The following is a 26613-nucleotide window of genomic DNA, read 5'->3' as shown; positions in this document are numbered from 1 at the left end:
GTTTGATCTAACATCTTTTTTTTTTTTTTTTTGAGATGGCATCTCATTCTGTTGCCCAGGCTGGAGTGCAGTGGCGTGATCTCAGCTCATTGCAGCCTCCACCTCCCCAGTTCAAGCAATTCCCCCACTTCAGCCTCCTGAGTAGCTGAGACTATAGGCCTGCACCACCACACCTGGCTAATTTTGTTTATATTTTTAGTAGAGACAGGGTTTCACCATGTTGGCCAGGCTGGTCTCGAACTCCTGACCTCAGGTGATATCCACCTACCTCCCAAAGTCCTGGGATTACAGGCATGAGCCACCACACTCAGCCTGATCTAGGTTCTTTAAATGATCATTCCATATTGTTAAACAATGTTTCTCAGTGAGAGGTGGAGAATTACATTAGCTGGCAGGAGGCCTGAATGGTTGAAGACAATTTACAGAAAACTAGTTATTTCCTTGGCACAAAGTAAATCCTACTACTCCTGAAGTATAGGAAAAAATAAAAATAAAAACAATAAAAATAAACAATTCTTTGATCAAATAATTTTTTGAATTGACTAGTTTTGATCATTAGTGCCTACTTGTTCAGCCCACTATCCTTACATGCATTAGTGGATTCCTTCTCTTTTTTATATCTGAAGATTCCAGAAGTAGATCAGTGGATTCCTTAAATGTTAAAGAAACCCTGTCTTCTGTAATCCCAGCTACTCTAGAGGCTGAGACAGGAGAATCGCTTGAACCCAGGAGGTAGAGATTGCAGTGAGCCGAGATCGTGCCACTGCCCTCCAGCCTGGGTGACAGAGTGAGACAGGATGAGACTCTGTCTCAGAAAAAAAAAAGTAAAGAAAGAAATCCTTGCGATCAGAGCGAAAAAGAGAATTAGAGCTTAAAGTGACTAATGTTAAATATGCTATTATATTTGGACTAGATATAAACTAGAAACCGCCATGGCCTGGCCTCAGGTGGAGTCGTCTTGCGGCTGATTGCTTGGCTCTCTTTTCTCTTTCCAACCTGATGTCGTCCACTTCCACAACTTTAAATGCCATGAAAGTGATGGCTTGCCATTTCCAGCCTTGCCCTCTTCCTGGGTTCCATTGTCCCTCTATCCTCAGCCACATGGCTGTTTCCTGGGTACCACAAAAGTGCCACGAAGGAAACCCAGCTCTTCTCTGCAGACCTTACCCCAAACACCTCTTTCTCAGCTTAATGGCATCACAAGTTGCTCAGTCACAAAACCTGGGCATTCTTGATCTCTCCCGACCTCACCCCCACCGCTGGGGGGACTCACCATGAAACTCCAGAAGCTTCAGTGTCGGGGCCTCTCCCTTGCTCAGGACCCTCTATCTCATTTTTGTGTTATCTCATTGCAGGGTCTTCTATCTCACTTTGTGTTTAGTTTTTAATTTTTCTTATAGAAGGCCCTCAAACTGTATGATTAGGCCTCACAAACCTTGGATCGGCCTCTGCACCCTCTGTCCAGCTCTATTTCCAAAAGAAAGCTATCTCAAAAAAAAAAGGGGTCCAAGCCACATCCCACCCCATCCCACCCCACCCCATACTGCAGCCAAGATGATCTTTGAAATTTGAAAGGTTTTCAGGTCAGATCTCTTTTTTAACCCTCCACTGGATTCCCCTTTCCCCTAGAACAAGTCACACTACAAGAGGCAGGACACAGTGGCTCATGCCTGTAACCCCAGCACTTTGGGAGGCTGGGCGGGCGGATCACCTGAGGTCAGGAGTTCAAGACCAGCCTGGCCAACATGGTGAAACCCATCTCTACTAAAAATACAAAAATTAGCCAGGCGAGGTGGCAGGCACCTGTAATCCCAGCTACTCGGGAGGCTGAGGCAGGAGAATTGCTTGAACTTAGGAGGCAGAGGTTGAAATGAGCCAAGATCACGCCACTGCACTCCAGCCTGGGTGACACAGCAAGACTCTGTCTCAAAAAAAAAAAAAAGAGAGAGAGAGAGAGAGAACAAGTCACACTACAGAACCATCACAATGCCCTATTAGCAGAACACACTGCTGAACTATCAGAGTGCCCTGGGTGATCTGGCCTCTGCTGGCCTCCCAACCCTCTTAGCTTTAGCTATCCCCTTCTTTCCCTCCTGGAATACCCCAATTTGTTTTTGCCTCTGTCCTTCGTATTGTCACCTCTGCTTGAGAGAGCCTCCCCCATTTCTTCACTTGCCTCATCTTTCATTGTCACCTCCTCTCAAAAGACTGTCCCAGCCAGGCACGGTGGCTCATGCCTATAATCCCAGCACTCTGGGAGCCTAAGGTGGGTAGATCATGAATCAGGAGTTCAAGGCCAGCCTGGCCAACATGGTGAAACCCCGTCTCTATTAAAATACAAAAAATAAAAATAAAAATAAAAAAATAATTAACCAGGCGTGGTGGTGCGTACCTGTAGTCCCAGCTACTCAGGAGGCTGAGACAGAAGAATCGCTTGAACCCGAGAGGCGGAGGTTGCAGTGAGCCTAGATAGCACCACTGCACTCCAGCCTGGGCGACAGAGCAAGACTCTGTCTCAAAGAAAAAAAAAGAAAAGACTGTGTCCCTAGGGTATGACCCCACCCCCAATCCAGTCATTTGTGATTCCATTATCTTCTTTTTTCACCTATAACTATACGTAAGTATCTTATCAGTTTACTTGTTTATTATCTGAATTCTTTCAAAAGAGCTAAGCTCCCTGAAGGTGGGAACCCTGTCTGCGTGCTCCCCCTGGAATCCCCACAGCCTAGCAGCACCTCCCACAGAGGGGGTGCCTAATATTTTTCTAAACAAATGAATGAAGGAAACGTTCATTAAACATATACTGCTGCAGTTAAGTGTGGCATCAAGCAGTACTACATATAGGGTGGGTGGAATTGAAGCCTATGAACCATTATAAGGTCCTTTTCATTTGTTCCTCATTAACTGTGGATGACTAAAAATTCATCCTGCCAATAGCTGCAACTATGAGATGCGGATCAGTGTCACAATTCAGACTCCATTATGTACGTCCTCATAATGCAGGAGGTGAAATGTGTATGTCATGTGTCCAAATTGTAAGATACTTGCTATAAGTAGCAAAAAGATAGGAAGGAAAGTCTACAGGCCAAATCATATCTGAATCTCCCCATTCTCCCTCTCCACAAACACTGTTTTAGGAATTCTCCGAGGTTTGAAGGTTATGAATGGTTATCCAGGGATTCAGAACTGAGGTAAAAATACCGTGAAAGATAGGGGGAAAAATCAGTTATTGAGGTCTAAATCAATATCCTTCAGCTCTCCAAAGAAATCTATTTTTAATATAATAGCTTTATTGAGATACTCATATACCATAAAGTTCAAACTTTTACTTTATTTTATTTTAACTTTTATTTATTTATTTATTTATTTTTGAGATGATGTTTCACTCTTGTTACCCAGGCTGGAGTGCAGTGGTGTGATCTCGGCTCACTGCAACCTCTGCCTCCTGGGTTCAAGCAATTCTCCTGCCTCAGCCTCCTGGGTAGCTGGGATTACAGTCGCCCACCACTACGCCCAGCTGATTTTTGTACTTTTAGTAGAAACAGCGTTTCCCCATGTTGGCTAGGCTGGTCTCGAACTCCTGACCTCAGGTGATCCACCCGCCTCAGTCTCCCAAAGTGCTGGGATTACAGGCATGAGCCACTGCACCCAGCCTAAAGTTCAACCTTTTAAACTGTACAATGGAGTGTTTAGTATATTCAGTGGGTTGCGCATTCATCACTATCACTCTTTCCTCACCCTAAAAGAAAACTCCATACCTACTCGCACTCACTGATTCCCTACCCACCCCATGCCCAGGCACATGGCAAGCACCAATCAACTGTCTATGGATGTGCTGATGCTAGACATTTGGTCCCATAAGTGGGACCAAAAAAATGTGTGGTCTTTGTGTCTGACTTCTTTCAGGCAATCTAATGAGTTTAAGGTTCACCCATGTTGTTACATGTATCGTTACTTTATTCTTTTATTGCTAAGTAGTATTTCCTTGTACAGTTAGACCACATTTTGTTTATCCATTCACCAGTGGATGGACAGTTGAATGGACACTTTTTGGCTATCGTGAATAATGTTGCCATGAACATGCATGTACAAGCTTTTGTGTGGACATATGTTTTCTTTTCTCTTGCATGTATATGTAGGAGTGAAATTACTGAGTCAAACAGTAACTCAGGCTGGAGTGCAAATGGTGCGATCTCGACTCACCGTAACCTCCGCCTCCCGGGGTCAAGTGATTTGAGAGGCCTTAGCTTCTCGAGTAGCTGGAATTATAGGCATGCACCACCACACCCAGCTAATTCAGACTGTTTTCCAAATTGGCTGTGCCATTTTATGTTCCTATCAGCAAAGTATGAGCATTTGAATTTCTCCACATTCTTGTCAACGCTTGCTATTGCCTTTTTTTATTAAAGCCATTCTATTGGGTATGAAGTGGTATCTTACATTGTGGTTTTGATTTGCATTTCCCTAATGATGAACGATGTTGCACATCTTTTCATATGCTTATTGGCTATATGTATATTTTCTCTGGAGAAATGTCTATTCAAATGTTTTACCCATTTTTTACTTGGGTTGTCTTTTTTCGGGTTTTTTATATATCCTGGATATAAGTCCCTTATAAGATATATGATTTGTGGCCAGGCGCAGTGGCTCACGCCTGTAATCCCAACACTTTGGGAGACCAAAGTGAGTGTGGATCACTGGAGGTCAGGAGTTCAAGACCAGCCTGGCCAACATGGCGAAAGTCTGTCTCTACTAAAAATACAAAAATTAAATGGGCATGGTGGCACACACCTGTAATCCCAGCTAATCTGGAGGCTGAGGCAGGAGAATCGCTTGAACCTGGGAGGTGGAGGCTGCAGTGAGCTGAGATTATGCCACTGCATTCCAGCCTGGGTGACAGAGTGAGACTTTGTCTCAAACAATATATATTATTTGCATATATTTTCTCTCATTCTGTGGGTTGTCTTTTCACTTTCTTGATGGTGTCCTTAAAAGCACAAAGGTTTTAATTTTGTCAAGTTCAATGTATCTATTTTTCTCTTCAGCCTTTTGTGATTTTGCTGTCATAGCTAAAAAATGATTGCCTACCCCAAAGCGATGAAGATTTAGTCCTATATTTCCTTGTAAGAATAGTATAGTTTTAGCTCTTATGTTTAGTCTATGATCCATTGTGAAGTTTTTATGACGTGAAGTATGGGTCCAGCTTCATTTTAATGCATGTGGATATCAAGTTGTACCGGCAACAATCTTTCCACAGTGAACAGTCATGGCTCCTATATTAGCCAGGGTCCTCAAGAGAAAATGAACCAATAAGAAATAGATAGGCTGGGCACAGTGGCTCACACCTGCAATCCCAGCACTTTGGGAGGCCCAGGCAGGCAGATCACTTGAGATCAGGAGTTCGAGACCAGCCTGGCCAACATGGTGAAACCCCTGTCTCTTTTAAAAATACAAAAAATTAGCTGGGTATGGTGAGGCACGTCTGTAGCCCCAGCTACTCAGGAGGCTAAGGCACAAGAATCACTTGAGCCTGGGAGGCAGAGGTTGCAGTGAGCCAAGATTGCACCACTGCACTCCAGTCTGGGTAACAGAGTGAAACTGTCTCAAAAAAAAAAAAAAAAAAGGTAGATAGATGGACATTTATTTTAAGGACTCTGCTACATAATTATGAGAGATGGCAAGTTCAAACCCTGCAGGGCAGGCTAGCAGGCTGGAAATTCAGGTATGAGTTGATGTTTCAGTCTTGAGTTTGAAATCTGAAGGGCAAGCCAGCAGGTAGAGATTCAGTCAGGGTTTCTGTGCTGTGGTCTTGTAGCAGAAGTGTTTCTTCCCCCAGAAACCTCCATCTTTGCTATTAAGGCCTTCAACTGATTAGATGAAGCCCACCCACCTTGTGGAGGGTAATTAGCTTTAGTTAAAGTCAACTGATTATAAATGTTAAATTGTATCCACAGATACTTTTCCAGCAACATCTAGACTGCTGTTTGACCAAACAACTGGGCTCCAACAGCCTAGCCAAGCTGAAACATAAAATTAACCATCACAGTACCCTTGTCAAAAATCAATCTGACAACACATGTAAGGTTTATTTCTGGAGTCACTATTCAATTCCATTGATCTATATGTCTATCCTTATGCCAGTAACACAGTGTAATTATTATAGCTTTTTTTTTTTGAGACGGAGTCTAGCTCTGTCGCCAGGCTGGAGTGCAGTGATGGAATCTCAGCTCACTGCAACCTCCACTTCCCGGGTTCAAGCAATTCCCCTACCTCAGCCTCCCAAGTAGCTGGGACTACAGGCACGCACCGCCACACCCAGATAATTTTGTGTACTTTAGTAGAGATGGGGTTTCACCATGTTGGCCAGGATGGTCTCGATCTCCTGACCTCATGATCTGCCCACCTCGGCCCCTCAAAGTGCTGGGATTATAGGTGTGAGCCACTGCACCTGGCCATTATTATAGCTCTATAGTAAGCCTTGAATTCATCAACTCTTAATCCTTCGAATTCTGTTTTTTTCAACTGCTTTGGCTACTCAGAGTCTCTTGCAACTCTAGATGAATTTTTAGAATCAGTTTGTCCAATTGACACTCCCACCAACAGTGTAAAAGCATTCCTATTTCTCCACAGCCTCGCCAGCATCTGTTGTTTCCTGACTTTTTAATGCTCGCCATTCTATCTGGCATGAGATGGTATCTCACTGTGGTTTTGATTTGCATTTCTCTAATGACCAGTGACGATGAGCTTTTTTTCATGTTTGTTGGCCACATAAATGTCTTCTTTTGAGAAGCATCTGTTCATATTTTTGCCCACTTTTTCATGGGGTTGCTTTTTTCTTGTACATTTGTTTAAGTTCTTTGTAGATTCTGTGTATTAGCCCTTTGTCAGGTGGATAGATTACAAAAATTTTCTCCCATTCTGTAGGCTGCCTGTTCACTCTGAGGATAGTTTCTTTTCTGTGCAGAAGCTCTTTAGTTTAATTAGATCCTATTTGTCAATTTTGGCTTTTGTTGCAATTGCTTTTGGTGTTTTAGTCATGAAGTCTTTGCCCATGCCTATGTCCTAAATGATATTGCCTAGGTTTTCTTCTAGGGTTTTCATGGTTTTAGGTTTTAGGTTTTAAAATCTTGAGTTAATTTTTGTATAAGGTGTAAGGAATGGGTCCAGTTGCTGTTTTCTGCATATGACTAGCCAGTTTTCCCAGCACCATTTCTTAAATAGGGACAGTGTGGTGATTCCTCAAGGATTTAGAACCACAAATACCATTTGACCCAGCAATCCCATTACTGAGTATATACCCAAAGGATTATAAATCATTCTACTATAAAGACACATGCACACGTATGTTTACTGCAGCACTATTTACAATCGCAAAGACTTGGAACCAACCCAAATGTCCATCAGTGATAGACTGGATAAAGAAAATGTGGCATATATACACCATGGAATACTATGCAGCCATAAAAAAGAATGAGTTCATGTCCTTTACAGGGACATGGATGAAGCTGGAAGCCATCATTCTCAGTAAACTAACACAGGAACAGAAAACCAAACACCACAGGTTCTCACTCCTAAGTGGGAACTGAACAATGAGAACACATGGACACAGGAGGGGAACATCACACACCAGGGCCTGTCAGGGGATGGGGGACAAAGGGAGGGAGAGCATTAGGACAAATACCTAATGCATATGGGGCTTAAAACCTAGATGATGGGTTGATGGGTGCAGCAAACCACCATGGCACATGTATACCTTTGTAACAAACCTGCACGTTCTGCACATGTATCTCAGAACTGAAAGTCAAATTAAAAAAAAAAAAAAAGAATCAGCTTGTCCATATCTGAAAAACACAGGCAGTTGAAATTTAAATTGGGATTACCTTGAATCTATAGATCAAGGGATGGGGGTATCACCATGTTAATAATAATAAATCTCCCAATTCATGCATATAGAATGTGTTTCCATCTATTTAGATCTTTCCTAATTTCTTCCAATGTTTTATAATTTTCAGCATACAAGTTCTACAGTTCTGTGAAAGTCACTGTTATTTTGTTACTGAGTCTTATCTCTTCTGATGCTATTGTAAATAAAACTGTTTTCTTGATTTCATTTTTGAATTGTTTATTGCTAGAATATGGAATTACAATTGATTTTTATATATTGATCTTGTCTCCTGCAACCTTGCTGAACTTGCTTTGTTTGTTCTAATAGTTTATGTGTGTGTGTGTGCTTGTGTGAATTCCTTAGGATTCTGTCTATACGAAATCACGTCACCTGTGAATAGAGATAGAACTACCAGGCCGGGCACGGTGGCTGATACCTGTAATCCCAGCACTTTGGGGAGGCCGAGGCAGGCAGATCATGAGGTCATGACAGAGATCGAAACCAGCCTGGCCAACATGGTGAAACCCCATCTCTACTAAAAATAAAAAATTAGCTGGGTGTGGTGGCACGTGCCTTAATCCCAGCTACTCAGGAGGCTGAGGCAGGAGAATTGCTTGAATCAGGCAGGCGGAGGTTGCAGTGAGCTGAGATCTGCACTCCGGCCTGGGTGACAGAGCAAGGCTCCCTCTCAAAAAAAAAAAAAAAAAAAAAAAAAAAAAAAAATATATATATATATATATACACACACACACACACACACACATATAAATATACACACACACAGAACATCCAGTAAAATATTGCATAAAAATGGTGAGAATAGACATTATTGTCTTCATCTCAGGGAGAAAGCATCCAGTTTTTCTCAACTAAATATGATATTAGCTGTGAGTCTGTCACAGATGGCTTTTATGAAGTTGAGGAAATTCCTCTTTATTCCTAGTTTGTTGAGTATTTTAATAATGAAAAGGGATTGGATTCTGTGAAAAGCTTATCCCGCATCAATTGAGATGCTCATATACTTTTTATGCTTTATTAATATGGTATATTACATTGATTTTCATATGTTATGCCAACCTTTCATTCCTCAGATAAATTTCACTTGGTCATGGTAGGTAATCCTCTCTATATGTTGTTTAATTCAGTTTGCTAGTATTTTGTTTAGAATTTTTGTGTCAATATTGGTCTACAGTTTTTTTTGGTTTTGGCATCAGGGCACAACTGGCCTTATAAAATGATTTAGTACATCTTCACTCTGCTTCTATTTTCTGGCAAAGTTTGAGGAGGAATGGTGTTAATTGCTGTTTAAATGTTTGGTAAAATTCACCAGTAAAGTCATTTTTCTTTGTGACTTTTAAAATTACTAATTCGGCTGGGTACGGTGGCTCACGTCTGTAATCAAAGCACTTTGGGAGACCGAGGCCGGTGGATCACCTGAGGTCAGGAGTTCAACACCAACCTGACTAATATGGTGAAACCCTGTCTCTACTAAAAACATAAAAATTAGCCGGGTGTGGTGGTGTGTGCCTATAGTCCCAGCTACTTGGGAGGCTAAGGCAGGACAATTGCTTGAACCAGGGAGGCGGAGGTTGCATGAGCTAAGATCACGCCACTGCACTCCAGCCTGGGTGACAGAGCAAGACTCTGTCTCAAAAAATAATAAAATAAAATAAAATAACTAATTCAATAGTTTTACTTGCTGTAGATTTATTCATATTTTCTATTTCTTCATGAATCACTCTTGATTTGCATTCTAGAAATGTGTCCATTTCCTCTAGGGTATATAATTTGTTAGCACACAATTGTGTAGAGTATTCTCTTATAAGTTTTTCTATTTCTGAAAGCTGGGTAGTGATGTCTCCTCTTTCATTCCTGATTTTAGTATTTGAGTCTCCCCTTTTTTTTCTTGGTCAGTACAGCCAAAAGTTTGTGAATTTTGTTGATCTTCTCAAAGAAACAATTTTCGGTTATTTTTAGTTTCTCTTTTTAAATTTTCTATTTCATTTATTTCCTTTTTAGTCTTCTTTCTTTCTCTTTCTTCCTGGCTTTCTTTCTTTCTGCTTGTTGTAGATTTAGTTTGCCCTTCTTTCTTTAGTATCTAAGAAAGTAGGTTATTGATTTCTTCTTTTCTAATTCATAGGGACAGCTCAAAATGTCCCTATAAGCATTGCTATCACTGCTATCCCATACGTTTTGGTACCTTATATTTTCATTTTCATTCATCTCAAAGTATTTTCTAATTTCTCTTGTGATTTTTTTTTCAATATAGAGAAGGGGTCTCACTCTGTCTGTCACCCAGATTGGAATGCAGTGGTGCGATCGTTGCTCACTGTAACTTTTAATTCCTGGGCGCAAAGGATCCTCCCACCTCAGCCTTCCAAAGCACTGTGATTAGAGACACGAGGCGCTGTGCCAGGTCATCTTGTGATTTCTTCTTTGACCCACTTGTTATTTAGGAGTATGCAGTTTAATCTCTTGTGAATTTCTCAAATTTCCTTTTGTTCTTGATTTCTAATGTTATTCTGTTGTGGTCAGAGAACATACTTTGTATGGTTTCAATCCTTTAACATTGACTGAAGTTTGTTTTACGGCCTAACATATGGTCTATCCTGGAGAATGTTTCATATTCACTTGAGGAAAATGTTTACTCTGCTGCTTTTGGGTGGTGTCTTACGCTTGTCTTTTAGGTGTAGTTGGTTTATCTTGTTCTTTGTCTTCCATTTATCATTGATCTATCCAGTTATCCTATGAGTTATTGAAAGGTGGGAACTGAAGTCTCAAACTATTTTTGGTGGCTTATCTATTTCTTATCTATTCTGTCAGGTTTTGCTTTATGTATTTTGGTGCTGTTAGGCACATGTGTTTAAAACTGTTCTATCTTCCTGATTGACTTTTTTATTATAAAAATGTCCTCTTTATCTCTAATGACATTTTTTGTCTTAAAATTTATTTTGTCTAAAATGAAAAGAGCCATTCCGCCTGCTTTTGTTTTTTGTCTTTTTGAGATGGAGTCTTGCTCTGTCACCCAGGCTGGAGGGCAGTGGCACCATCTCAGCTCATTACAGCCTCTGCCTCCCAAATTCAAACAATTCTCATACCTCAGCCTCCTGAGTAGCTGAGAGTACAGTCGCCTGCCACTACGCCCAGCTAACTAACATTTGTATTTTTAGTAGAGACAGGATTTCACCATGTTGGACAGACTGGTCTTAAACTCCCGACCTCAAGTGATCCACCCACCCTGGCCTCCCAAAGTGCTGGGATTACAGGCGCCTGCCACTACGCCCAGCAACGTTTGTATTTTTAGTAGAGATGGGTTTTCGCTATGTTGTCCGGGCTGTGTATCTGCTTTTGAATACTGTTTGCATGGTGTGTCTTTTTCTATCCTTTTACTTTCTTTTTTTTTTTTTTTTTGACCTATTTGTGTTCTAAGAAAAAACAGCTAACTTAGAAATGAAATATTTCTGCTAAGTGTATATGTGTATATATATATATATATATATATATATATATATATTTTTTTTTTTTTTTTTTTTTTTTTTTTTTTGAGACGGAGTCTTGCTCTGTCACCCGGGCTGGAGTGCAGTGGCACCATCTCAGCTCACTTCAAGCTCTGCCTCCCAGATTCACACCATTCTCCTGCCTCAGCCTCCCGAGTAGCTGGGACTACAGGCACCTGCCACCACACCAGGCTAATTTTTTTTGTATTTTTAGTAGAAACGGGGTTTCACCATGTTAGCCAGGATGGTCTTGATCTCCTGACCTCGTGATCCACCCGCCTCAGCCTCCCAAAGTGTTGGGATTACAGGCAAGAGCCACCGCATCTGGCCTCTGCTAAGTATATTTTTATTTCAGGTTTTAAAATGCAACAAATGATTTTTAAAAATCCACTTAATGAAATGAAAACTATTAACATCAAGAAAATAAAAGATACTTTTGTTTTCTCCAACTCTCAACCAGTCTTTGATTTAACTTATAAGGATTTATTCTTCAAAATCAGATGTGATTTTTAAGAATATCATCTTCAAAATTAAGTAGCATCTAATGGTCTGCCATTCTTTTTCTGTCAAACCAGCAGAGGAAAGAAATTCCTAAGCAAGGAACACTACTCAGAAAGTACTGTACCATGTCTTCAAATGCCTGAGGATCAAGTTGGAAAACTGGAAGCAACAGAAAACACAGTAAGGTAACTGATTTCACCTGGGGAAAGTCACTTCCTGTTTTGTTTTTGTTTTTGTTTTTAAAGAGACAAGTTCTCACCATGTTGCCCAGGCTGGTCTCGAACTCCTGGCCTCAGGCAATCCTCCCACCTCAGCCTCCCAAAGTGCTGGGATTACAGGTGTGAGTCATCACACCCACCCAAAAGTCACTTCCTAAATGTCAATGTACAAAATATGTAGGACACGTATGTGTAGCTAGTTGGCTATTTTAGCAAAGCACCGCCCAATCGAAATATAATACTAGCCACAAATACAAATCACATATGCAATTTTAAAGTTTCTAGTAGCCATATTTTAACAAGTAAAAAAAAAGATGAAATTAATACATTTAACAATAGTTTATTAATAAATATAACTAATATATTTTATTTAACCCAATATATTAACATTTCTACATGTGACCAATATAAAATTGTTATTCCTAATTTCCTACTAAGTCTTTGAAATTTACTGTGTATTTTACACTTAAAGTATATCTCAGGCCAGGTAGAGAGGCTCACACCTGTAATCCCAGCACTTTGGGAGGCTGAGGCGGGTGGATTGCGAAGTCAGGAGTTCGAGACAAGGCTGGCCAAGATGGCGAAACCCCATCTCTACTAAAAATAAAAAAATAAAAAAATTAGCCAGGCATGGTGGCGGGCGCCTGTAATCCCAGCTACTCAGGAGGCTGAGGCAGGAGAATCGTTTGAACCCAGGAGGCAGAGGTTGCAGTGAGCCGAGATTGTGCCACTGTACTCCAGCCTGGGCGACAGAGTGGCACTCCATCTCAAAAAAAAAAAAAGCATATCTCAGCTCGAACACGCCATATTTTCAATTGGTCAACAGTCATAATGGCTAGTGGATACCATAATGGGCATTGCAACTGTAGTATTGAAAGTTGGAAAGAGCCTTTAAATGCTCTGTGATAATCAAATCAAACTTGATCTTTTTCTTAACCACAATTATTATGCATTCCTGTAACATGATCACTTATATAATGGAAATATAAAAATGCAATAGTCTAACAGGTAGATGTCCAATCAAAATTAAAGTTACAAATTTTAGAGGTTGCAATCTGTATTAGCAATGACAGCCACTATTTATTAAGCATTTACTCTGTGCCCGGCACTACTGCCAGGTATTTTAGTCAGTAGTAAAAAATACTTCTATTGGCCGGGCGCGGTGGCTCAAGCCTGTAATCCCAGCACTTTGGGAGGCCGAGACGGGCGGATCATGAGGTCAGGAGATCGAGACCATCCTGGCTAACATGGTGAAACCCCGTCTCTACTAAAAAATACAAAAAAACTAGCCGGGTGAGGTGGCAGGCGCCTGTAGTCCCAGCTACTCGGGAGGCTGAGGCAGGAGAATGGCGTGAACCCGGGAGGCGGAGCTTGCAGTGAGCTGAGATCAGGCCACTGCAGTCTAGCCTGGGCGACAGAGCCAGACTCCGTCTCAAAAAAAAAAAAAAAAAAAAAAAAAAAACAACTTCTATTACGCCCACTTCAGAGAAGAGGAAACTGGGCTTGAGGAAGGTTAACTTGGGCAAGATCACACAGCATGTAGGTTGTGAAGCTATCATTTGAACTTGCACATTGGCCGGCTCTGGAGCCTCTGCTCCCAGCCTCCCTAAAATCAGTCCCTCCACCTGCAGATATCCGCTGAATCTCAAATATAAAACTAAGAAAGGGCACAAAAGAAGACAATCAAGTCAAAATTTCCCTGGCCTGTGTTCCATTCCACAATTTACTGAGGGCCTATTGTGCACAATGTCCTTCAGGACTGATAGGGTCCCACTTGCCCCTGGCTGGGGTGCACTGACTGTATGTAACAGACTGCTTCAGAGCAGGAACTTGAAAGTTTTGATAAAAAAGCAGTTGAAAAAAAATGTGAATAGTTCAGCATATTTTCAATAAACAATTTTTCAATCGTTCCCAATTTTTTTGTGGCTCTTATCTAGGCAGTAGAAAACATCAATATTAGAGTCAGAAATCTTACTTATCAGCCAAGTGTCTACTGAAGATGGGTAATCCATTCCATATACCATTTTACTCTGCACAATTGGGAGACCAACAGAAAATATGCAAGTAGATTTTATATAAACAGAAATGGGATGCACATGACTATGCACCAGATGCAGCTTTAAGAGTCATTACTTGTTTAAGGCCAGGCATGCTGGCTCAAGCCTGTAATCCCAGCACTTTGGGAGGCCGAGGTGGGAGGATCGCTTGAACCCAGGAGTTCAAGACTGTCCTGGGCAATATAGCAAGGGCCCAGCTCTCAAAAAACAAACAAAAAGAGTAATTACTTGCTTAAGGTCACATTTAACTCCCAAATCCATCTTACTAATAAAAGATGATAATTATTGAGTATCTACTTATGCAGACACCATACTATGTGAATTTACATATATCGTCCTAACTTTCAAAACACTCCTATGAAGAACTATTATTCCAATTTTACAGATGAGAAAACAAAGCCAGCATTCTTTTTCATTGTACCAGGTTAATTATTAATAAAAATAATAATGCCACCAGCTTACATTGGTGTAGTTACAGATTATAACGCTTTGATTTATATCATCTAAATTGACCCTCATAATAAATTGTGATATCAAAAGCATAAGAGCTTACAAATACCAAGATGAGGAGTCACAGAGACCCGAGGCAACTTAAAAAAAATTAGATTATTCACTTGGGAGACTCTTATGTCATTTGCATTCAGCATTCTATGAACCAGAAAGGGCAGACAAAACCAAATTCTATCCCAGTTGAGAAAAGCTTTCACAGAGGTCTTACAAGCCTAACTTCTCCAACTTTCTCCCATTTCCAGAACACGCCCGTCAACATGGGAGCCCATAAAACTAAGAGCAGTAGCAGGAGAGGATTCTGATGCACTCTAGTTAAGGAGCCTTGTCTCCTGCAGTATTACAAACAGGTCACACCCAGGCTGCGCAGTACTTCCGAACAGCAAAACTCCTAACCTACCTAGATTTCACGTATCAGCTGAGAGAGACTTCGTTTTAAGGGGTTGCAAATGCTCCAAGCAAATTTGCCTCCAGCACTTAATGGAAGTAATGTCAAGTCCAATAAATTGCAAGGGAAAGGAGCTGGCCATTCACAGGATAAACCACTAAGCACATTACTTTGGGGCAGTTTTGTTTTTGTTTTTTTATTTTAACGTGGCCAAAGCAATGGCAGCGAATACGGAGTGAGCAAAACTCAAAGTTTTCTATCCTTGCATTTTTACTTCCAATTATAGGTTAATGCTAGAAGAACTTTTATGATTAATAATATTATGCTTTTTATTATCCCCATTTTATAGATGAGAAATTGAGGCTTAGTGACATTAAGCACTCGAGGTTACACAGCTAGTAAGAGACTAAAGATACAAATCCTCTAGACTCAAGTTCAAGGCTCTTTACCTTCCACCATTTGATCTCCTTGGGAAATAAATAAATCTATACTGCTGCAAGCTGCCTTTATGCAATATCTATTTTCTTTTCTTTCTTTCTTTTTTTTTTTTTTTTTTTGAGAGGAGTCTCGCTCTGTTGCCCATGCTGTAGTGCAGTGGCATGATACTGGCTCACTGCAACCTCTGTCTCCTGGGTTCAAGTGATTCTCCTGCCTCAGCCCCCCAAGTAGCTGGGATTACAGGCATGCACCACCATACCCAGCTAATTTTTTTTGTATTTTTAGCAGAGATGGAGTCTCGCCCTGTTGGCCAGGCTGGTCTCAAACTCCTGACCTCAGGGGATCCACCTGCCTCCCAAAGTGCTAGGATTACAGGCGTGAGCCACCGCACCCGGCCCCTGAGTTATTTTCTTATAAGAAAATGATACTTTTATAAACTATAAGGACACTCTCTATGAGAAATGGGCTTCTAAGTGCAGTAAGCTTCCCAGAAGGCTGAGCATTATAAACTCTCCAGAATGGCGAGCCTGCTACCAAAAATACAGTCCCCACCTAAGAGGTTTTCTGGACACCAGAACCAGTCTCCATTGTCAGGACATCTGCTATCTACCCCAAGTTTACTGGAATTTCTCCCATTTTTGGAGGGGGGTGGGTGGTCTCTTCATTCATTAACCTTAAAATGCTTCTCCTTCCCTTTTAATTGGATATTTAAAATGTTAAAATAAGGTTGGACTGTGATTTTGTGTTCTAGCAGTTGATGTCACCACTAATACAAAATTGTTTTGTTTTTAGACTACCTGAAATAATCTTAGGTTTACGCTTTGCCTCATTAAAAAAACAAGCTCCTGGCCGGGTGTGGTGGCTGAGGCCTGTAATCCTAGCACTTTGGGAGGCCAAGGCAGGAGGATCACCTGAGCTCAGGAGTTTGAGACCAGCCTGGGTAACAGGGCGAAACCCCATCTCTACCAAAACTACAGGTGGCTTGTGCCTGCAGACCAGCCACTTGGAGGGGCTAAGGTGGGAGGGGCTTGAGCCCAGGAGGTGGAGGCTGCAGTGAGCCGAGATCACACCACTGCTCTCTAGCCTGGGCAACAGAGCGAGACTCTGTCTCAAAATAATAACAATAACAATAATAATAGTAACAAAAATCTGCAAACTTGATTGAAATTTCTATCATTTAGTAACTATTAAGCAAATATATGTAATCTACAGACTCATTGCCAATAAAAACACATACCACAACAGGTGTTAAAAAGTAACTGGAGATCCGGCCATACCCTAAGCAAGCCCCTAGGCAATTTATCAAATTTTGCTGTTGACCTAGTCATTTGAATGAGTTGTTTTTGTCTGTAATTCTTTTTTTTTTTTTTTTTTTTTTTTTTGAGATGGAGTCTTGCTCTGTCACCCAGGCTAGAGTGCAATGGCGCAATCTCAGTTCACTGTAACGTCTGCCTCCCAGGTTCAAGCGATTCTCCTGCCTCAGCCTCCTGAGTAGCTGGGATTACAGGCGCCCACCACCAACCTGGCTAATTTTTGTATTTTTGGTAGAGACGTGCTTTCACCATGTTGGCCAGGCTTGTCTCGAACTCCTGACCTCAGGTGATCTGCCCACCTCGTCCTCCCAAAGTGCTGGGATTACAGGCGTGAGACACCATGCCCAGCCTTAAAATCTTAATAACCTTGGCTGATGATGAAACCTCCTCAGAATCCAGACACCCCAACTACTCACACACACACACACACACACACACACACACAAAAACCCAAAATCAAACAAAAACAAAACTGCCCCAAAGTAATGTGCATAGTGGTTTGTCTAGAAGAAATAACGTGGCATGAGAATGAAAACTTGTCACATCTAAGAAATAGAAATTCAACAAAGATAGGTCTGCAGACCTCCTGTAGAGAACCCATCATTGTCATGGCCCAAAACTTTCTAAGAGAATTTTCTCTAGGAATCAATTAGAATCCGTTAGGAAAAAATCTTGGCTGGCCATCACAATTGCACGTGGATCCCAGGGCTCAGCCCAGATTCTGGACACAGTGGCCAAGATTTAAAATCATTCACCAAAGAGCAAATGCTTTGACTTTCAAAGAGCAGAACTGCAGCAGAATAGCCAACAGGAAATTAAATTCCCTAAGTTAAATACTATGTACTGCCAGCTGTGTAGAGCTACTCTTCATCTCTCCCAATATGAAACCTCCTCACTAGAGATGTAGCGTCCCTTTGGGGCAGAAATGAATTGTTTTCGTAGCTAGGCACGGTGGCTTGTGCCTGTAATCCTAGCACTTTGGGAGGCCGAGGCGGGGGGTGGAGAGGGTTATCCCCTGAGGTCAGGAGTTCGAGACCAGCCGGGCCAACATGGTGAAATCCCGTTTCTACTAAAAATACAAAAAAGTTAGCTGGGCATGGTGGCACATGCCTGTAATCCCAGCTACTTGGGAGGCTGAGGTATGAAAATTGCTTGAACCCGGGATGCAGAGGTTGCACTGAACCGAGATTGTGCCACTGAACTCCAGCCTAGGCGACAGAGCGAGCCTTCCACTGACACCCTTAGCCCAATGTATTGGATACAACAGGGTCTCAACAGAAGTACCCTTTGATTTGTACACCCCTCTCTCTGCCTTTGGCAGCCCCAGCAGTTAAAGAACATTGCGTGTATTATCTACGCATTAGAATGCTGAAATTGAAATTACGCCTCTGGGTTCCTAGACCGAGATTGAGATATCAACCCTGTAAACCAGGGCTCCTTTAGGAAGAAAGGTGTTTCTTGACGTTCCCAAATCATTGCGAGAACAGCATCCCTAAACAAGGGATTCAAGGGAATAGTCACAGATCCTCGGGTGGAGGCATCTTTGCTACGTGGACGTGCGAAGACGACCGCGGGCTGGGGACGGGCAGCCTGGCGGGAGAGCCCCGGGCTGAGTAACCCCTCTTCCGCGAAAGCCCCAGGCGTGAGTCACTGGCGGGCGCGGCAGGAGGAAGGGGCGCCCTGAGTCCATAGTCCTGGGGGAGGTCGGAGGGTCTGACAACAAGAGGAGTCTGTGGGTGGAAGGTACCTAGGAAGTGGGTCTAAAGGGGCTTTTGCCTTCCTAGATGTGGGTAAAGGGCTGGATCCCAGGGCGAGAAGGACCGAAGGGGTGGGGCCCGCTCTTGCGGCCGCGGGGAGGGGCCGGGGGTCCGCGAGAAGGAGGCCGACCAGCCCGCGGCGCCGAAATCTCCCGCGCTCAGGAGCTGGCCCCTCCTCCCGGCCAGGCCTCAGGCCCATCGCCGCGGCCGGGCCCGGCCGGCTCCTCCCGCTGTCCCCGCGACGCAGCCCCGGCCCCAGCCCAGGCCTCGACCCGGACCACGACCCCGATCCCAGCCCTGGCCCGGCTGCGTAGCCGCCAGCCGACCCCACCCGCGCACAGCCGGCGGCCCACGGCGCGCGGCCAGTGACGGCACCGCAGGGTGCGTGGCCAATCAGCGCGGCCCCCGAGGAGGTGGCCTCGGCCCCGCCCCCCTGCGCCCAGGGCCAGTGAGGCGCCGGCGCCGGCGGCCGCGGCGGGGTGAGAGGCCGCGAGGCCCCGCCCCGTCCTCCCCTTTCCCCTTTGCCCCGCCCTTCCCGCCCGGCCCCCCCACAGCCCCGCGCCGCCGCTGGTGCCGGTCCCCGCGCTGGGCCCGCCCCCGCCCCTCCCGCGGCCCGCGAGCGCGCCTCACGGCTCCTGTCTCCCCTCCCTCCTTCTCTCTCACGCCTAGCGCAATGGCGGCGGCCGCGGCGGAGCAGCAACAGTTCTACCTGCTCCTGGGAAACCTGCTCAGCCCCGACAATGTGGTCCGGAAACAGGCAGAGGTAACCGAGTTCACCGCCCCCGTCTCCGCGCCCTGGCCGGCGCGCCGACCCTTTCCCGACGCCGGCAGCTCCGGGCCTCGGCCGGTCCGCGGCGGCCGCGCAGGCTGGGCCCGGCGGGCGGCGGCCGCGCAGCCCACGTGTGAGGCGGCCCGCGGCTCCCGGTCGTGCCCCCGGGCTTTTCCGGCCATTGCTGCCGCGGCGCCCGACACCAGTTACCTCCCTGCCGCCGCTCGCACCCACGTGCGGCCGCTCCCGACGCGCTGCCCCAGTCCAGGTGTGGGGTGCAGGGCGGGCCCGGGGCCCCAACTTCGCTGGCCACCCCCTTTCCGAGCTCCCCGCTCGCCCCTTTCCCGCTTTCTCCCAGCGGGAGCCCCCACCGCCTTTCCAGCTGCTGTCTCCACCCAGCCTAGCGCTGTGGGTCTCCCAAACCCTGGCTGCTACCTTACCCGTCACGCCTGCTTCTACCCCCTGCTCATCTCCCACACCGTCTGTCCCTCTCTTTTTAAATGTGTGCCCTTCCTTGTCGCTGCTGCGTTTTTTCATTTAGTTCTTTCTCATTCTAGTTCCTAACATCAGAAGCCAGATTTCCCTACCCCTTTCCACCCCCAGTTCTGTGAAGTTGCCTTTAGGGTTTCTTTCTATGCAGTTTCCACCTTACTCTGGGCTTGTAATACACTTACTCTGCTCTTCCTTCAGACAAATTTTCTTTGCTCTCTAGAGAATCGTGGGATAAATGGGATGTAGTGGGACTTCCGTTGTTTAACTGGGCCAGTACCATATGTTTAAGTCTTCGACTTCATTAAATATAACCGTAATCTGTTTTTTCAAACCACCTCTTGTTCCTGGCCTCCAAAATGTGGAGATACTTTCAAGTGACAGTAATTTAAATATATCTGTAAGCTCATTTACCGGGTTCACTGGAAGACTGATGTTACATCGTCAGCGTTGAGACCACGATTATTATGGGATATTTCCAGGGGAGGGAGAAACTTTCCAGTTTCTTAGCTGACCGCTAAACTTGGTTATATATGGGTTTTTTTGCAACCATGAGATTGAAGAGTTTTATAAGATTAAATGAAGGATGTTCAGCCGGATATTTTTAAAGAGCAAAAATTAATTTTGCATATAGCCAATGAAATTGACTACAGGTCCTCTTCTGAACTCAGGCCTGAAGACTTTTCCAGGTGTCCTTAAAACAAGTGTTAATCCTTGTTTTGAATAGATGTTGGATGTGCTGGTTATACTTAGAGGTTTTATATTAAGTGAAGTAAACACACCCAAAATTCTGTTCTATATGAAGAGGCATTTTCAACTATTCACTTTATTTTATATATGTAATACATGTTCAGGGTAAAAATTCAAACAGTGAATAGGTTCTTATCCCATTTCCCAAAGGTGACCACTTTTAAGTGTCTCGTGAGTCTTTCCTGAAATTTTAACATACACATTGATTTTTTACTTGAATGGGCTTATAATACTATTTACACTATTTTGCAACTTGAATTTTTCACTCAGTATATTTCACATTGCCTCATAGGTGAGTTTTTTGGTCAGCTATAGATTATACATCATATGGATAGATATTTATATAAGCAACCTTCTATGAAATGGATATTGTGGTTTCCAGTGACCTGCTCTTTTAAAAATAGTGCTATGCACAGGAGTACATATATACCTATCTTTGCATACTTTCCCAGGTTTACTTGGAGAATACTGAAAAGTAGGATTTGTTCCTAGAAGTAATATGCATGTATTGCATCAATTTGCCTTGGGGATATGATGATGCTTAAAAAGAAAAAATTAATGCTTTCTGCTAACTCTTGAGATAATTTTTCGCCAAAATAAGTTTTTAATCCCAACGTATAATAGAAATTTCCATGTGTTACAAAGCAGAACAGCATTGTAATTAGTAAGCTAGTTTAATTCTCCCTCTTCCCTCCAGTTGCTTAAGTCTCTATTGTCAAGCCTAGTGGGGAATCTCTCTTCTATTGAACTAAATACCAGTGTCTGGTTTAGCTTGAATTCCAGTTGGTGCCCGTTGTAAATCTTTTATCACTTACATCACATTGGGGATAGTTATCAGCATTCATCACATTTTCTCATAAAGAATAATTGGAAATAAGTACTGTTATTCTCTTAGTCTCTTTATTCCTAGTGAAAACATTCAGATACTAGGATTTTACTTTCTTTGTATATCCTGAGAATATATTAATATGTAAAGTAAGTATCACAGTACTTACTGTGATACAGAATTTTCTAATTTGACCCCCAAAAAAATAAATGTTAAGAGAAGTTCTCTGGTGCCATGTAATGTCCTTTTCTTTTTTGCCTAATGAAATAAGCGTTTTATAACAAATCAAATGAAATAAAATTAGCGTTAAGTCTGATACAGCAAATATAGAAATATTTTCTATGAACTGAAAAATTGGCCAGGGCTCAGTAAATATCTTTGTAATTTACTCATTCAAAATAAAAATACTTAGTTGACACATAAATACCAAACTGTTGACTAAGGTGACTTCTTTTGTATTCAAATATGGTTATATATTTGGTTGATATCATTGAAGGGATGTCAAAACTCTAAAAAGTTAAAACTTTTTTCATCGTATACGCCATTCAATAGGCTTTATAGTTTATTTCTATTTTTTAAAACCTGTAAGGATATTAACTTTATAGAAAATGTTTCTCATTTGAAGAAACATATGTGAATGTCCCTAAGTCTCAGAATACAATAACTATTGAATAAATAGTTGACAAGTAGTACAGAGTATTCATGGTATTTATCACTAGACATTTTTATACGACATAAGCTTAAGTATTTATTAATCATATGCATGGATTTTGTTTTTTTACTAAGGTTCTCCATACAGAATTTGTTCCTCATTGATTCTAATAGAGAATTTCATTGAGTGTTTTTTGTAGAGATGGGGTCTTGCTGTGTTGCCCAGGCTGGTCTTGAACTCCTGGCCTCAAGTGATCCTCCCATCTCCCAAAGTGTTGGAATTACAGGCATGAGCCACCACACCCAGCCCGTTGTTGAGATTTCAATAGACAGCGGATAACAGTGAAAAATATACCTGATTGTTGAGGAACCAGGGTGTTAATAGATAAAAGTCATGCATCCCCTTTTACTTTTCCTCATACAAGGTAGGCTCACTATAAATATTTATGGAATGAGATGAGTACATATGAGCATTTCTTCATGGGCAGGGAAGAGGCAGAGGAGAAGTCTTTGCATTGTGTAAATTGTATAAGGTGGAATCAGATAGAATTGAAATTTTTTTTGCCACAACACTGGTAACATTCATTGAACCTAAGGACTAGTGCTAGGAATAGTATTAGAAACAATCTTTATAATTCTTTTATGCTGATGTGCTGGGTACTCAGATACAAAGATAAAGAGTTACCATTCCTGTCTGTGTGGAACTTAGACTGTTTAACCATTATCCTTTTTTTTTTTTTTTTTTAATTATTATACTTTAAGTTCTAGGGTACATGTGCATAACGTGCAAGTTTGTTACATATGTATACTTGTGCCATGTTGCTGTGCTGCACCCATCAACTCATCAGCACCCATCAACTCGTCTAACCATTATCCTTGACCATTGTGATGGTATTGATGTAATACTGTATTTGGATTACCACAATGGAACATATCAGATGGAGAGAACCCTCTCTCAACAGAAGTCATCTGTCACTCATACTAAACTCTCCCACCACTGGCTTCTAATTCATTATGGAGTAGAGTTTAATATTTGACCCAATGTTGAGTCTACTAGAGTTAGACCAACAGTCTACATAGTCAAACCAACAATTCCCCCTGGGCAAGAGTAGGGAGCTTCAGGATTTATATTAGGTTTTCTGAGAGTGATAGCCTAGTAAAGAAGTGTTTGGCCGGGCACAGTGGCTCATGCCTGTAATCCCAGTACTTTGGGAGGCCGAGGCGGGTGGATCACGAGGTCAGGAGTTCAAGACCAGCCTGGCCAAGATGGTGAAACCCCGTCTCTACTAAAAATACAAACAAATTAGCCAGGCACAGTGGCAGGTGCCTGTAATCCCACCTACTCGGGAGACTGAGACAGGAGAATCGCTTGAACCTGGACAGCAGAGGTTGCAGTGAACCAAAATCGCGCCACTGCACTCCAGCCTGGGCTACAGAGTGAGACTCCATCTCAAAAAAAAAAAAAAAAAAATTTTTTTTGCAAAACTTGATTTAGACTACTGGAAATTTAAGTGTTAAACATTGTTCACATTACCAGTGTATAAGTGGCTAAGTTGGGTGCTTTTTATTGTATAGTGAGATACTTTTTAAATGAAAACATTATACTGCTGGTATAAGGTAAATATTAAGTGAAAAGTCTCAAAGGTACATAACCAGGGCCGGGCGCGGTGGCTCAAGCCTGTTGTAATCCCAGCACTTTGGGAGGCCAAGACGGGCGAATCACGAGGTCAGGAGATCGAGACCATCCTGGCTAACACGGTGAAACCCCGTCTCTACTAAAAAATACAAAAAACTAGCCGGGCGAGGTGGCGGCGCCTGTAGTCCCAGCTACATGGGAGGCTGAGGCAGGAGAATGGCATAAACCCAGGAGGCGGAGCTTGCAGTGAGCCGAGATCTGGCCACTGCACTCCAGCCTGGGCGACAGAGCGAGACTCCGTCTCAAAAAAAAAAGACAAGAAAAGAAAAGAAAGATACATAACCATTTTCGCATTCAGCTTGTGGGTGTCTTTACATAAGTTATGTCTTCTGGATAAGGAAACTCAGACCATCTTCTCAGCTGTGAGTACTTTTTGGCACAGGTTTCAGCATTGTTATGATCCTATGTGCTTTTTACTAGAATGGGAACTTGAGGTTATCAGAAGATCTTGAATTCTCCTTTCCCCCAAAATCTGTTCTTCCCCAGACAGATCTGTTTGAAAAGTTTGAAAACTGTGTAGCATTGCATAAATATAATGGTTGTTTAATGAAGTGAAACAGCTTTCAGTACCAGAGAGATTTTGAATATGGTTGGCCTTAGAGGACCAGAGTTCTGTCTGCTATTCATTGTCTGTGATCTTGGGCAAGTCATTAACTTATAAGCTTTTATTTCCTTATCTGTTAATATCTCAGGGATGCCATGGGACACTTAGTAAAAGGTTTAAGGTAGATATGGATTCAAAATAGCCTTGTTTTTCCTCCCTTGTCACTTCGTTCCAGAGAAGCCGCGTAGATATAGAGATGTGGTAGCAATGAGAGCAGGTAAGCTCTAAAGAAATTAATGTTACCCACGTAAGACTCAACTCTAAATTGCTGGATAAGAATGGATTATCTATTTACTAGGAGGCTTCTTAGAGGAAGCAGTTCCAAGTGTACTTAAGTTGATTTCTTTTCCACAGTGAGCGAATTAGAATTCTTGCATATGAATCTGCACTTCTCTGGACAGCATATAGTTGGTTCTTGTTTTTTAATCCATTCTGATCATCTGTCTTTTAATTGGTGTCAACTTTTTGTTGTTAACCAATTTGTTGTGATTTTACATTATTAACAGAGTATAGAGTGTCCTGAGTCACAAACCTCTTGCTAATAGATTTACAAAAGACATTAAAGCCTCCTGGCCAAATTGATCCTGACCACATTCATTTATCTATGTAGTATGGTTTTAGTATGATCCTTGCTTGGAAGAAAATGTAGCATAAAGGATTTGAATACTTTGTTTCTCTGACTTATTTCCAGGTGTGTGTCTGGTGGTTCTAAGTAGTGGTAATTTGAACCAGTTGTACATCATCCAGTCTAAAAAATGTTAACAAAACAGTTTCTCATGATGTAAGGTGATTTTAAGTGAGCACTAATATTGGCAGCACAATGGCTTAAGTCACATTTGGCAATTTTTTGGCCCTCTTAGACCTTGAGTTTTGTTAACCAGGGATCATAAGTTGGGAAAACATGCACACACATTAGAGACATTTATTTAAGAGATACAGGTAGAAAGGAACTTGAGAACAACCCTTTGGACATCTTCTCTTTCCCAACATATATGAAGTGTATTTCATGTCACAGAAGGTGTTAACACCAGACCTAGATTAAATAATTTCTCGTGCATCCTTCCCACTCTTCATTTCTTTCATTGATTTACTCATGAAGTTTTCTAACATTCTTTCCTAACCATTTTTTCTTCCCACGCAGGAAACCTATGAGAATATCCCAGGCCAGTCAAAGATCACATTCCTCTTACAAGCCATCAGAAATACGACAGCTGCTGAAGAGGTACTACCTTAATATTTGTGACTATTACATTCTTAGAAAATAAGATGATGATCGTAGTAGAAGTGAGAATTGTGATTTACCACATAGACTTTACTAGAACTTTGTACTTATTATTTACTAAAAGCTACTTAGGAATTATAATGTAATTTTTTAAGTACTTTGTATTAATGATAATTGCCTTTTTTCCATATAAGATAATGTGTCTAGGGTAGATGAAGGTTAATGGTTTTATAAATTGCATAAGAATTATTAAAGTGATTTGATTTGATTGATTGATTGATTTTGAGATGGAGTTTCACTCTGTTGCCCAGGCTTGAGTGCACTGGCACCATCTCGGCTCACTGCAACCTCTGCCTCCTGGGTTCAAGCAATTCTCCTGCCTCAGCCTCCCGAGTAGTAACTGGGATTACAAGCCTGCGCCACCACGCCTGGTTAATTTTTGTGTTTTTAGTAGAGACGGGGTTTCGCCATGTTGGCCAGGCTGGTCTCGAACTCCTCACCTCAAGTGATCCACCCCCGTCAGCCTCCCAAAGTGCTGGGATTACAGACATGAGCCGCCATACCCAGCCTAATTGAAGTGCTTTTTGCAGCTAAAAATCTTTCCTTGAAACAATTTATTCTGAAGAAGTAAATTAGTTCAGTGTTTTGATGTGTTATCAATGTTTTGAAAAAACATTTTTTTCCAATCTTTAAAAATTTATGCTTATAACCATCTCTAGATAAGTGTATGTACTAAAGATATACTTAGGAATGGAGACATTTTCTAGAATATTTTATTAGAATCATGGTTTTTAGCTAATTACCTACTTCCTATACCAAATTCAAATTTGTTTTCATTTTAAGAATTATTTTTGCCTATGGTAAAAACAAGGCTGTTTTCTGGGATTTTATAGTTTCATACTTCTGATTGAGGCATTTCATAGCTAATTTTCTTCCCCCCACCCCCAATTATAAGTTAATATCCTCATAAATATTGAATGCCATTGAATATGTGTACTTTGGAAAAGGTATTAAAATACCCAAGTCTAGAAAACCATTCTACCTA

General features: G+C 42.2%; 1 protein-coding gene across 4 annotated transcripts in view; it reads left to right on the top strand.

The window, feature by feature from the left end:
- LOC105477635 (importin 5) overlaps positions 1 to 26613 on the top strand; it is a 67610-nt gene that overhangs the window by 3235 nt on the left and 37762 nt on the right. For 2 of the 4 annotated variants that reach the window (XM_024791526.2, XM_011734202.3), the window contains 3 exons: positions 11958 to 12068; positions 19231 to 19324; positions 25488 to 25568. In XM_024791526.2, coding sequence (XP_024647294.1) covers positions 12019 to 12068; positions 19231 to 19324; positions 25488 to 25568 — 225 coding nt within the window. In that variant the 5' untranslated portion in view covers positions 11958 to 12018. Of the gene's footprint in view, positions 1 to 11957; positions 12069 to 19230; positions 19325 to 25487; positions 25569 to 26613 lie in introns of those variants that run through there. The other 2 variants (XM_024791528.2, XM_011734207.3) reach the window with 2 other exon arrangements.

The sequence above is a fragment of the Macaca nemestrina genome, chromosome 16, assembly GCF_043159975.1.
Source record: "Macaca nemestrina isolate mMacNem1 chromosome 16, mMacNem.hap1, whole genome shotgun sequence".
NCBI lineage: Eukaryota > Metazoa > Chordata > Mammalia > Primates > Cercopithecidae > Macaca > Macaca nemestrina.
The sequence above is the reverse complement of the archived record's forward strand: the minus strand, read 5'-3'. Positions and strand labels throughout refer to the sequence as shown.